This window comes from Sceloporus undulatus, chromosome 4 (genome assembly GCF_019175285.1).
Source record: "Sceloporus undulatus isolate JIND9_A2432 ecotype Alabama chromosome 4, SceUnd_v1.1, whole genome shotgun sequence".
Classification (NCBI taxonomy): domain Eukaryota; kingdom Metazoa; phylum Chordata; class Lepidosauria; order Squamata; family Phrynosomatidae; genus Sceloporus; species Sceloporus undulatus.
The window spans coordinates 135,576,458-135,590,078 of record NC_056525.1 but is presented as its reverse complement, the minus strand read 5'-3'; the positions used below and the strand labels follow the sequence as shown (position 1 = coordinate 135,590,078).

General features: G+C 40.8%; 2 protein-coding genes across 2 annotated transcripts in view; both read left to right on the top strand.

The window, feature by feature from the left end:
• Nucleotides 1-13,621, top strand: part of LOC121927766 (protocadherin alpha-3-like) — a 205,707-nt gene that overhangs the window by 122,184 nt on the left and 69,902 nt on the right. The window lies entirely within an intron of this gene.
• The window catches only part of LOC121927767 (protocadherin alpha-2-like), a 76,113-nt gene continuing 69,892 nt past the window's right edge, over nt 7,401-13,621 (top strand). Inside the window, exon 1 of the mRNA XM_042461634.1 lies at nt 7,401-9,445. Coding sequence (XP_042317568.1) covers nt 7,513-9,445 — 1,933 coding nt within the window. The 5' untranslated portion in view covers nt 7,401-7,512. The remainder of the gene's footprint in view (nt 9,446-13,621) is intronic.

Genomic DNA, 13,621 nt, shown 5'->3' with positions numbered 1-13,621 from the left:
CTCAAGTTCCTTTCAAACTACTCTCCAATATCAAGAGTTATTATTCTTTGGTGTTGGCTGAATCACTGGATCGAGAACAAGTGGCTTCATATAGATTGGAAGTGATAGCACAAGATCAAGGGACACCCTCTCTGTCAGCAACCAGCATCCTCATGGTGCCAGTAAGTGATGTGAATGACAATGCACCTGCTTTCCTACAACCTTCCTACACAGTTTTTGTAAAAGAGAACAATCCACCTGGTGCTCACATCTTCACAGTATCTGCTTCAGACCCAGATATGGCTGAGAACAGCCTAATCAGCTACTGGTTGGATGAGAAACTTTGGCCATTGTCAAGCTACATCTCAGTGCACTCAGAGAGTGGGAAGCTCTATGCTTTACAACCTTTGGACTATGAGGAACTGAAGTTGCTGGAATTCCAAGTGAGTGCCAAGGATGCTGGGCTGCCCTCTTTATGCGGCAATGTGACTATTCAAGTTTTTGTGATGGATGAGAATGACAATGCACCTGTGATGTTTGGAGTAGAGGAGATACCCATATTTCTGGTGGTTCCTGTGGCTGCTGGATATGTTGTGGGCAAGATCCATGCCATGGATGCTGATTCAGGGTACAATGCATGGCTGCGTTATGAGCTGCATGAAGGAACCAATGGCCCATGGCGAGTGGGCTTGCACAGTGGAGAGATCAGCACCACACATGTTCTGGATGATATAGAAAGTACTAGCAGTCAGAGATTGCTGGTTGTGGTGAAGGATCATGGTACACCCCAACTTTCAGCCACAGCCACACTGAGTGTGTCCCTTGTGGCAAATACCCAGAGTATTAAAACAGACACACGTCTTTCTAAGGCAGCTGAGAACTCAAAGCCCCTGGCAGACACAGTCAATGTGTACCTGATAATTGCCATCTGCTCAGTATCCAGCTTGTTTCTTCTAGCTATTGTTTTTTATGCAGCCTTGAGATGCCATTGCCAGGCAAAGGAGCCAGTGGTGTATGGACCGGGCACAGCCACACTGGTGTGTGCCAGTGAGGTGGGCAGCTGGTCATATTCAAATCGTCACAGCCACATCTTAGCAGGAGTGAATGGGGAGGCTGGTGCCAAAAGTGACCTCATGGTTTTCAGCCCCAACATTCCTGCCAATGTGGACAGTGGGGAAGTGGGAATTGTCAAGGATCCAGCTTCAAATGCATCATGGTTGGTGAGTTATATCTGTTTCGGCATGTATGCCTTGATTTGATTATCTGGTTTTAAAAACTCACATTTAATTATCTTTGGTAGACCTTGAGTGGGAATATTGCTGAAACATGTTGTTGTTTTGAGTGTTGGACTCGGACTCTGGGGGACTAGGGTTTGGATCCCTGCTCAGCCACAGAAATATGATAGCTGAATTTCTCCATGTCATACTCTTTCAGCAATGGCAATCTTACCTGAATAAATCTTGTCAAGAAAACCATGTGATAGCGTTACCATAAAGTGGAGTCAACTTAAAGACATACTGTATAATAACAACAACATTTAGAGTTATCTAAAATGGTGACTAATGTTGGCTATAGGCCAATTGCACTGTTTAGACTTTCAGTAAGATTGAGTTAGATTCTCTAATTGTCATCTTCAGAGGTATATAGATTTAAGTTTAGCTTTTCTGAAAAGAATGTTGGAAATTGACATATATATTGGCATACTATTGAAACACACTTCTCTTACACTATCAAAGCAAGAGTTATTTGGACAACTGGTGCATAATTGTTTAAAACTGGATGTGGTTTTTTTTACTATTTCTACTTTCTAATCAAAAACTAATCTATTTTCATTGTTGTGCAGTGTTTTTGCTTTTGCTTGTAAAAAGACACCAAGAAAATGATAGAGTTACATAAAGCTAGATTAAAATATCTAGTCCTATAGACCTGTGCAATAATTACATTTTCTTTTTTTAAAAGGTTGGGTTTGAGCCAGTAATTCACTTTTGAGGATATGCCAGATCATTGTGCAATGGAAATAGTCTCGACAATAAGTTAGTGCTTTCAAGAAGTTAAAGAATAACTTGACAAATATATTAAAACATTTATTATTATAGATAGTATTGTAGTGATATATCTGTCATTTTAAAGATACTGTTATGAACCTGATTTAAATAAAAAATATAAACTAACTAGCAAAATAACTGTTGTCACGAATAGCTAGGTATAAGTGGTGGGATGACTTGGGTACAGAAAGAAATGGGGTGGCGGGGTGTATGTGTGTTACATGGCATTTTCATTCTCAATATTTTCAAGCTCTGGTTAGGGCATATGTTGAATATATCTTTGAAGGACTGGGTTAATGCAAGAAAGGACATTTTTTTGTCAAGTATCGTTCAGTGAATGAGAGGACAGAATCTGTTGTGATTGAGGGTGTAATGGTTTTGGGATTAAAATCTATTACCTTCTTGCGCTTCACAGTTCAGTTGGGGTAACTTTTTTTTGATAAATGACACTATGAGGGAGCTTTATTATAATGTGAAATAAATTGTGATTTTTAATGATGTATAGATAATGGCAAGTTGCTTCAGTTTTGGAGAATAATAATAAATTAAAATCATAGAATAAACAATTAGGAACTCAGACTATCCCTGGTCAGGAATGGTTGCAGCTTTATGTGCCACCAAGGTCATTTTGACTTTCAGCGACCACAAGTCCAGAATCTAGGAGTACCACAAAAACTACATATATAACATACCTGACATGTTTAATTTCCAAGTAATAACTACCAGTCCAGAGTGTCTCCACTTCCACTGCGTGTCACCATAACCAGATCTGACTTCTTTAGGAATGGGCTAAGTTAAGTCACTAACACTTGTATAAAAGTACTTCTACCACACTACCAGGCCTTTATCTATTTATTTAATTCTTTCTACTTACTTAGCCAATATACCACTCTTGCCCTGGGTCTCCTTTTTCTTCAACCTTCTGAGTCTGTAGCTCCACACTAAGGAATATCTCAGCTGTCCTGTATCACCTTGTCTCCTTCAGAAACTATAGCCATGATCTGGCTACCTGTTATATAATCTCACTCCCAATGTATCACTGTCACTATAGATACAAGGGTGTCTAAAACTAAACCACCACTAGCACAGCCAGTCAAGAGACATCTCTTTCTCTCTCCCTGTGTGTGTGTGTGTGTGTGTGTGTGTGTGTGTGTACAAGACTTTCTTTACTGGTGGCGCTGTGCCTCTCACTCACTAATCACAAGGTATTGAGTTTAATACCAGCCAGGGGCTCAGGATCGACTCAGCCTGGCATTCTTGTACCCAGCTTGTTGGGGCAATTAGCTCACACTTTGTAAACCACTTGGTACATCGGTAAGTGGTATAAAAATGCACTTGCTATTGCTATTGCTATTTATACAGAAGAGGAATAAAATGTTTAAGGTGATGTAGTGTGCAGACGCACATGGTTTCAAAAGAGCACTGTTTTCATTGTGACAATTTTTCAAGTATAACAAATACAACTCCAGTTAATCAAAACAATAAATAATACTGACTTTATGTTCTCTCTTAGCTTCTTAACAATGTACTTTAACCCCTACACCGAACTAACTTTAGCTGTCAGTCTTGTTTCCTGGACCCAGATGAACTCTCCAACCATCACATACCAGCTTTCAAGGTTCCATTTCAAACTCTCAGCCGGTCATCAGTCACCTCCAATATTCTGCACATTCTTTTCCTATTCCAATAGACTACTTGCCATAGGCTGTGAAATAGACGTGTAATATATATGAACACTACAGTATATAACAATACCGTGCCATAGTTTCTGCAATATAAAAACAGTAACATTTTTACGAATTGTCCTTACAAGGGAAGGACATACCCATCTTTAAGTTCTGTCATTCTCTACCTACCTGGTGCGCCTCTATTTCCAACAATGGGTCAATACAGTCTGATCAGAAACCTGCAGGAATGAGTTGAACTGGCTCATTGACTTCAATTGTGCAAAAGTGCTTTTGTTAAACTGTGAAAACCTGGACACCTAATTTATTGTATTGTATTGTATTGTATTGCATTGCATTTTTTTTATCCCATCTCTAGTCTAGGACTATGACCCAAAGTGGTTCACAAAAAATGTAAAACAGATTTAGCTAAAAATACATAAAAATAGTTTCAGGAAATATATGTATGTATGTCACACACACACACACACATTCAGTAGGCCCGCCACATTCACTGGGGTTAGGGGTGCAGGACTCCCATGAAAGTGGAAAAACTTCAAATAAAAAATTCACTTTCTTTTTTTACCTGAGAGAACACTCCTGTAGGAGTCTCTAGGTCCTCCAGTGCTATCCTATGGTCAACATGCTCTGGAAGATGACCATAGACTCACACTGAAGTACATACACATACCCAGAGAAGTGTTTTCTCTTAGGAATCACTAGATCCTCCTGCATGACTTTGTGGTCAGCTTCCGAAAGAGTCAGACTGAAGGACCTAGAGAGAACATATTAATGAAATCTCTGAATAATCAAATCCACAAAAGTCAAAGCTGCAAATGTGGATGGCTAACTATATATCACATCAACTAACCCAAAGCACAGCACCAGTGCATTAAAAGTCCCTTCTTCAGCAGCCAGGCTGAAAGTCTGCCAGAATTATTGCTTGCCAAAGCCTGTTTGTAGATGGATGACCAAGGGGGAAGCCAGCTAAAAACGAAGTTCTTTCTCATGTCTACACTGGTCATGTCTCAAAAGGTGGCAAGATTAAAAAAAGAGCAGACTATGGGGCTAAACAGACAGGCAAAAAGAAGTGCTTTCAAGCTGACTTGAAGGTGTGGCGTTTAGATGACACATGCCTTGAAGCCAGCAGAAAAGTGCCCTCTAGGCGTCTTATGCAGAGAAAAGCCATTTCAAAAAGAAGCAGCTTGTTCCACTTCTTCCTGGCTTGAAGCCATATCATGTGGTCATGACATGAGCACTCCAGCTGCCTAGGGAGCCAACGGTGCAGTTGATGTGGTTTTAATGTGGCTTCAGAAGAGGCAGCTTCAAGCCACTTTTTCCTGCCCATCTGTTTCGTCCATATTGGCCAATACAGTCCTTCAGATAACCTGTATTGGGCTTTATAGGCCATAACCATCTGTTTGATTTCTGCACAGAAGCAGACTGGGAAGCCAGTGAAGCTGTTGCAACAAGGGAGCTGTGTGCTTCCTCTAACTGTCAACAGACAACAGTCTAGCCTTAGCTCAATAGGAAAGCAGAAGTTTTTGAATACTTTTCAAAGGCTATCCCTTGTAATCTCAGCCATTACAATTGTCTAAACAAGATATAACTAAGGCACCAAAGACCTGAGAGAGTCAGTGTGCTGTAATGATCTGAGTGTTGAACTAGAGGACTCTGGGAGACCAGAGTTTAAGTCTCCATTCATCCAGGGAAACCCTTTGGGTGACGTTGGGCAAGCCATACTCCCTCAGTCTAAGGAGAAGCTAATGTCTAATAAATCTTGCTAGGAAAATGTCATGATATGCTGCAAGCTGCAGTTGACGTGTATAACAACATCAACAACAATGCATCAGCACAATGTCCATATTAGACATCTTCAGGAATGGGCAAGCCTAGTGCACATGCTTTAACTGTGTTAATATACTTAAGGCCACCACAGACATCTGGAAATCTAGGGTCAGAACTACATATAGATGTACAGTACATCCATCCATACTGCAAACCTGATTCTCTTCCCTCCAAGAATCCCATCCAAGTTCTTGGGTTGTGCCAACTAAGAACAAATCATTATTACTGGACAAGCAGAACCTAGTGTTACATTCACTGAATTTCTATCAAGTATAAAATATTAGTATGAACAAATGTGAGCAATTCTAACTGCAAAATGTTGTGCAGTAGGTGAGTATTATGCATTTTCATCTCATGGGCAAGAAGGTAGCAGGTCCTTGAAAATAATAGGATTAGTACTGAATCCAGGAATACTACGACTTGAGTCTTCAAGGGGAGTGCAGTTCCATCCACACCAGACTGAGCCTTTCTTCGTCAATATGCCTTTCTGCTGACCATTAAGAATTGACATGAATGTTTAAATCTTTGAAGGGATCATACTGAAGATGGAGAAATGTTGTTTCCTGCTGTTCCAGAGACTAGGACATAAAGCGGTGGATTCAAACTACAAGGAAAGAGATTCTACCTAAACATTAGGGAGAAATTCTTGATAGTAAGAGCTGTTCAACAGTGGAATGCATTGCCTCAGAGAGTGGTGGAGTTTCTATCTTTGGAGGATCTTAAAGAAAGTTGATAGATGTTTTCTTCTCACTGTCATGATAGACTCTTGGGTCATCCCATGGAGCAGAATGGTGGGAGATTCAAGACAGATAAAAGAAGGTACTTCTTTACATGTATATAGTCAAACTCTGAAATTTGCTGCTACACGATATAGTGGGGACCACCATTTTAGATCAGACAGATCTATAGATGATAAGATAATCAATGTTTACTAGTCATGATAGGTGTATCCTGCCTTTAAGATCAGAGGCAGCAAGCTTCTGAATACTAGTCACTGTGGACAACAGTGAAGAAGCTATTATTGCACATGTTCTGCTTGTGAGTTTTTCATTAGCAGCTTGGAGAGGATGTTTTAAAAGATCAGCCTGTGGTCTTATTCAGAAGGGAAGGGCTGTTCTCATACATTTGGTATATTCTATGAGACATTAATTTTTAGGTTGCTGTATACTCTGTCTTTGATATCTAGGTTGATGAGGAGAAGGAGAGATCTCATAAACTTTGTTGTTTGCTGGGCTTCAATCCAGAGGTAATGCTGTTTGGTCCCGTGGAATTAAATGGTGAAAGAACAGGTACCAGCAACTGATAAGGTATCATAATGTAAAAGTCAAGTGTAATCACAGTATGTCTTTGCAATACTAGCATCAAAATATTCTACCATTAATTATCTCAACACAGAAGCTTATGGGAGTCACAGTATTTTTGTCTGAGTCTGTTTTGTTGAATAGAACTCAATGGGGAGATCAAAACCTAGATACAGTAGACCCATTGTTCAGTTGTGCAGTTGATTTCAAAGAATCTCCTCTAAGTAGACTAGGTCTGGATCCATCACAATATTCTCTGCCTAATCAGTCCCTGGGCAATAATTCAGTGAAGACTAAAATTATTTTTCCAGAAGTCAATAAAGTGACTTCACCCAAAACAGTAGCAGAAATGTATAGAAGTTTGTTGCAGATAAATTTGAGAATACAATTATGAAATTAATGTAAAAGTTTAGAAAAATCCAAAATCCAAATCAGTGTGGCACTTATACTGGTTGTCACAAGATGTCGCTACCTACTTAAAATCAGAATGCTTCCAGACAAAGATCAAAGCCCCTCCCAGAAATACAGTAAGAAGATGCGACTATGTGAGAAGCCTAGGAAGATGGCTTGGATATTACCGTGTAACAATTGGCTGTTTCCTATTGTTTATTTCTGACACTGGGGAGTGGATTTGATTTACTTTTTTGAAAGGAAGAAAAACAATTACCATCAACTATGGCTGTTTTGCACCAATGCCCCTTGGTGAAGAGCTGGATGCTGCAGCTGATTCTGTTCCACAGAGCATGGGAAATGGGAAGAGGGCAGCTCCATTATTCTGTTCCTGAGGAATCCCAGCATGGCACCTTTGTGGGCCGCATTGCCCAAGATCTGGGCCTGGAGGTGGATGAGCTCATGCCTCGGATGTTTCGTATGATGTCCCAAGGCCGTGGAGATTATTTTGAGGTAAATGTACAAAATGGAATTTTATTTGTTAATTCACGGATAGACCGGGAGGAGCTGTGTGCCCAGATCCCTGTATGCATGGTTCATCTGGAGGTGATCCTGGATAAACCTTTGAAGGTCTTCCATGTTGAAGTAGAGATCAAGGATATCAATGACAATGCTCCTATATTCCCAGCAGCTGAGCAAATTCTCACGATTCCTGAATCTAGACTTCTGGACTCATCTTTTCCGCTAGAGGGAGCCTCTGATGATGATATTGGTTCAAACTCTCACCTCAGCTACACAATCAGTCCAAATGAATATTTTACCTTAGATGTTCAGAACAATGAAAAACATGGTGAGTCTTTAGTTCTTGTCTTAAAGAAACCTCTTGATAGAGAAGTAATCCATATATACCATTTGTTACTTACAGCCGCTGATGCAGGTAAACCAGAGCAAACTGGCACTGTTCAACTTATTATCAATGTGCTGGATGCAAATGATAATGCACCATTGTTTAATCAGTCTGTGTATCAAGTAAAAGTCTTTGAAAATACAAAAAAAGGAACATTACTTATCAGTCTGAATGCAACAGATCTTGATGAGGGAATTAACAAAGAAATTACATATTCAATTCGAAGTGTTAATCCAAACAGTTTAGGAGCATTGATTAATTTAGATCCAAGCAATGGACAAATCAGATTAAATGGAGAAATTGACTTTGAAAGCTTTAGGTTAGGTGAAATTGGAGTAGAAGCAACAGACAAAGGTACACCCCCAATGAAAGGACACTGCAAAGTTCTGATTGAAGTGCTGGATGTGAATGACAATGCTCCAGAGATATCTGTCTCATCTTTGTCAGTGCCAGTGCCAGAGGACTCCCCCCTGGGAACAGTGGTGGCCCTGCTTAGCATTTCTGATAGAGACTTTGGTGCCAATGGGAAAGTAAGCTGCTCCTTGTGGCCACCTGAGCTCCCCTTCAAGCTGTTGTCAAATTTCAAGAATTATTATTCTCTGGTTCTGTCTGAAACCCTGGATCGAGAGCAAGTGTCTGAATATCAGGTGGTAGTACTGGCACAAGACCAAGGGGAGCCATTGCTTTCAACCAGCAACAGCCTGGTTGTGCCCATCAGTGACATAAATGATAATGCACCCACATTCATACAGGCCTCCTACACAATCTTTGTAAAAGAGAACAACCCGCCTGGTGCTCACATCTTCACAGTGTCTGCCTCAGACCCAGACATGGCTGAAAATGCCCTGATCAGCTACTGGATAGACGAGACACTCTGGCCTCTCTCAAGCTACATCTCAGTGCATTCAGAAAGTGGGAAGCTCTATGCTTTGCAGCCTTTGGACTATGAGGAGCTGAAGCTTCTGGAGTTCCAGGTGAGAGCCAAGGATGCTGGGATGCCTTCCTTGTGTGGCAATGTGACAGTTCAGGTCTTTGTGGTGGATGAGAATGACAATGCACCTGCAGCTTCTGGGCCAGAGCAGGGTCTAGCCATGCTGGTGGTTCCCATACCAGCTGGGCATGTGGTGGGCAAGATCCATGCCTTAGATGCTGACTCAGGCTACAATGCATGGCTGCGCTATGAGCTGCATGAAACAACAAATGGACCCTGGCGGGTTGGACTGTACAGTGGAGAGATCAGTACCACACGAACTCTGGATGAAGCAGAGGGCATTAACAGTCAGAATATTCTGGTGCTTGTAAAGGATCATGGTAAGCCTGCACAGTCAGTCACAGCCACCTTCAGTGTGTCACTAATAGCAAGTGCCCAGGCTCCTCACCCTGATTCCCATCTTCCCAGGCTGGGAGTGAGTCCAGGAACCTCAGTGAACAATTCCAATATCTACCTGATCATTGCTATCTGTTCAGTGTCCAGCTTGTTTCTGTTGGCAATTGTAGTATACATGGCCCTGCGATGCCAATGTCAGCAAAAGGAAGGAGTGGTGTACGGGCCTGGCACAGCCACATTGGTTTGTGCCAGTGAAGTGGGCAGCTGGTCATACTCAAATCGCCACAGCCACATTCTGGCAACTGCAACTGGGGAGGCTGGAGCAAAGAATGACCTCATGGTTTTTAGCCCCAACATTCCTGTTTTTGCAGAGAATGGGGACTTGCAGAGTGGCAAGGAACTGGTCCCAAATGCATCTGGGCAGGTGAGTCACAAGGGGAGTTTGTTTTCTTTCATTTTTCTGTTGTAATTGTATTACCGTATTGTCACTATATCTATAAAAATAAATATCTCTCTTGGCAATATATTCCCTGTCTGATGCCAAGCAACTAACTTTGGCAGTTCTACATGTATTTTTACAACAGCATTGGTGTACATCACATGTGTGCATCTATTCACAATGTCCATTTAGTTGCACAACATAACAGTTCACTAATGTGGCAGCATTGCTCAGGTACCATTTAATTCTGAGCATAAATGCAGGCTCTGTTTCCTCACTTTAGGTTGTCAGCCTATAACTACTTAATTGCTAGGAATCAAGGCAGCTAAGAATTCCATGCCCATTTTCTTCATATGTATATTCTGCTGATGACAAATGTTCCTTAACAATCTGGAGACTTCAGAAATTGTCACTGTAAATTAATAGCTGCTTGTGCCTTAATACAGAGTCACTGAGAATTTAAAAAATTATTTTAATTTATTAATAATCTGACGATCATTTACTGTGAATTTTAATGAAGTAAGGGAATAAGTCAGTGTGGGGTAGTGGTTTCAGGGTTGGACTGTGACTCTGAAGACCAGGGATCAAATCCTGGCTTGGCCAATGTAAACCCACTGGGTGACTTGGGCAAGTCATAATCTTTCAGCCACACAGGATGGCATTGGCAATTCCCTTCTGAAGAAACTTGCTCCATGATTGGGTTGCCATTAGTTGGAAATGGCTTGAAGACACACAGCAGCAACAAGAGCAACAGCAGCAACAACAACAATATGGAAATAAGAGAAAACATAATAGTACAGTGGGCCCTTGTTATCCGCTGGGGCTTGGTTCCAGGACCCCCCGTGGATAACTCAAGTCCCATTTAATCCAATGGCATAACAAAATGGTGTCTCGTGTATAAAATGGAAAATCAAGGTTTGCTATTTGGAATTTATGCTTTTTCTGAATATTTTCAAGCTGTGGATGCTTGAATCCACGAATAAAAATATCTGTGGATAAGGACGGCTGACTGTATGTGAGAAGGAAAGAAACTGATTTAACTCTTTTCCCCACCAGCTCCAGATTGTCTTCTACTGCATTATTGCTCTTTATCCTGTAGAGTTCCCAAATACTTCTTTTTTTTTACAACAGGAAATAGTTTTGGAATAGTTTTGGGGAGTGAAGAAAGAATGGCAGAGGAGGGGATTGGAAATAGAAAGGTAGTCTGTGGGTCAGGTAGTAGTAAAACATGCTTCCCTTTTCTGTTTCTTAGCTGAAAATGTTTCCTTCCCCAAACTGATTTTTTCTCTGGGAATATTAGTTATTTGTGTTTATGTGTTAGGCATCTTAGAGTGAACTTGAATAGACAAGTCTTGGAGAATTTCCCACCATCAAGTTAGGCTGTCTTTTGGATCCTTTTCATTTTGGTTTTTATGTATAGTATTTCTATCTCCGAGCCAGCATGACGTAGTGGTTTCAGCGCTGGACTTCAGGCCTGAACACACAAACAGGATACAATGGGCCAACGCAGCCTGTGGAACCGGTCCATTCCTGGCCTCTTCACCTTCCTGGTCCAGCATGGTGACAGTTGGGTGTTCAGGTGTTCACTTGCTGATGCGCTGTAGAGCTGCTGCCATTCTAATTTCAGCCCCCCACCACAAAGGTGGATGTGAGAGACCTGGCTTTACCCATGTGGCCAGGTGTCTCCTTCTGGCATCACAGGCCATGACTGGGGCCTGTGAGAAGAATGGTAGCAGTGGTAGCTGTCTGATCTACTGGCTTTTGCAGTGGAGTTCATGGGAAACTCCATCACAACCAGCTGGCTGGTTGGGCCGGGGCCAGGCCAGATCCACTGGAATGTCATCTGGTCTGCTCTCCCTGTCCTGGGGCTGTTGGCTTGCATTGTCTAAACAGGATAACATGCCAGGGGGAACATGGGCCTTTTGGCTCATGCATGCAGCCCTTGGAGACCAAGATTTGAATCTCTGCTCAGCCATTGAAAGCCACTGGGTGACCTTGGGCAAGTCACTTTCTCTCAGTGTCAGAAAAAGGCAAAAGCTTTGGGGGCTATGTGTTTGTTTTTATCTACCAGAAGTTGTGCTGTTAACAGGTCATGATAATTATTAATGGGAACTTTTATACCTTATGGATAAATGTAATGAGATTTAAGAAGAGTTAGTTAAGACAAAACTATATATGGAAACTTCATTTGTACAGTTTAGGAAATCAAAGTTATGTTTGTAGGAAGATTTAGGTATGTTTATGTTACGGTTTGTTATGTGTTATAATTGTTAATTAATGTCTTTTTATATATATGTATTAAATAACAAATTTAAAAAAAAAAGAAAAGAAAAAGACAAAAGCAACCCCTTCTGAACAAATATTGCCAAGAATGCTGCATGAAAAAACCCCTTGCCAACAAAATTTATGGTTTCCATAAGCTGGAAACAACATGAAGGCACACAACAGCAACAACAAATTTCTGTCTCCAAGACGGTTGACATTTCCATGTTGCTGTTAACTGATTACAAACTTTCATTCCAGTGATACGCTTATATATGGTCTTATTTCCACAATGCAAATACATGAAACAATCCTTTAGGGATTTTCAAGACTCTTATCAGAAAGAATAGCTAATGTTGAACTACAATACATAGAAAAGATCAGTTTTTATTAGTTGGGAAACAATTTTTAGATCTACAGGAGAAATACACGATGCTAATATTGGCCAAATTAACAATTTAAATGCTAATGATTCAGTTTAAAGGTAAAAAAACCTCCTCAAATTATAAACTTGGTGGCCATACAGCTACAGTTCTTTCTTCTTCTTTTAAAAACATAACCTTGGCTAAAAGTAGGGAATACAATCTAGTTGGTTCAGTATTCAGATCATTGCAGGGGAAATTATTTTGAAGACCATTTATACAACAGGATCATAAAATGTAACTGAGGTAGTAAAGACTGTGGCAGCCCAAAATTATTTTTGGAGAACACTGTTGCATTTACATCAGAAGTATTCTGATGTGCTGAGAATAGAGTTTGGGCTTTAAATTGTTAAGAGCCATGTGCCAGAATGACTACTTCTACATTAGTAGAAGTTAAAAACTGCAGCAGATGGGATTAGCTAGATTGCCAGAGAGGCACTTTATTTGAGCAGCATCCAAATGCTTCATGAAATAATTGGAAGAAGAACTCTCTCTCTCTCTATACACACACACACACACACACACACACACACACACACACACACACACTATTGTTTATATTTGTTTGATTTGTAATGTATTCTTTTAATGTTGTAACCTGCCCTGATTCTCCATGAATGGGCGGCCTATAAATATCATCATCATCTTTATTAAAATGATATCAAACGATGGGTTAGGCCAAGATAAAACAAGAACTGTGGAACATGGTGACAGGAAATAAATCAGAAACCAGTCGAAAGAAAAGGATACTCAGTTACGGCACAATTTTCTTAGTAGTTCCAATTTTGAAATGCAGGTACCTTCTGCACAAATGTTCAGAACACCTTCAGAACATTTAAAACCCCAAGACCTCTTAGGGAGCCGCATCCTCTACTGCACCTGGAAATTTTGCCCCCAAACATGCTCTAGTGGACTTGGAGATTTCTCGCCATGTTTTTTTTTTACCATTCCTGCCCCCTTGGAAGGCACTTTGTGGCCTTTTGCAATAACTTGCTTTGACCCCAGGTGATCTAGGGTGCCTCCCAATATATGGCAAT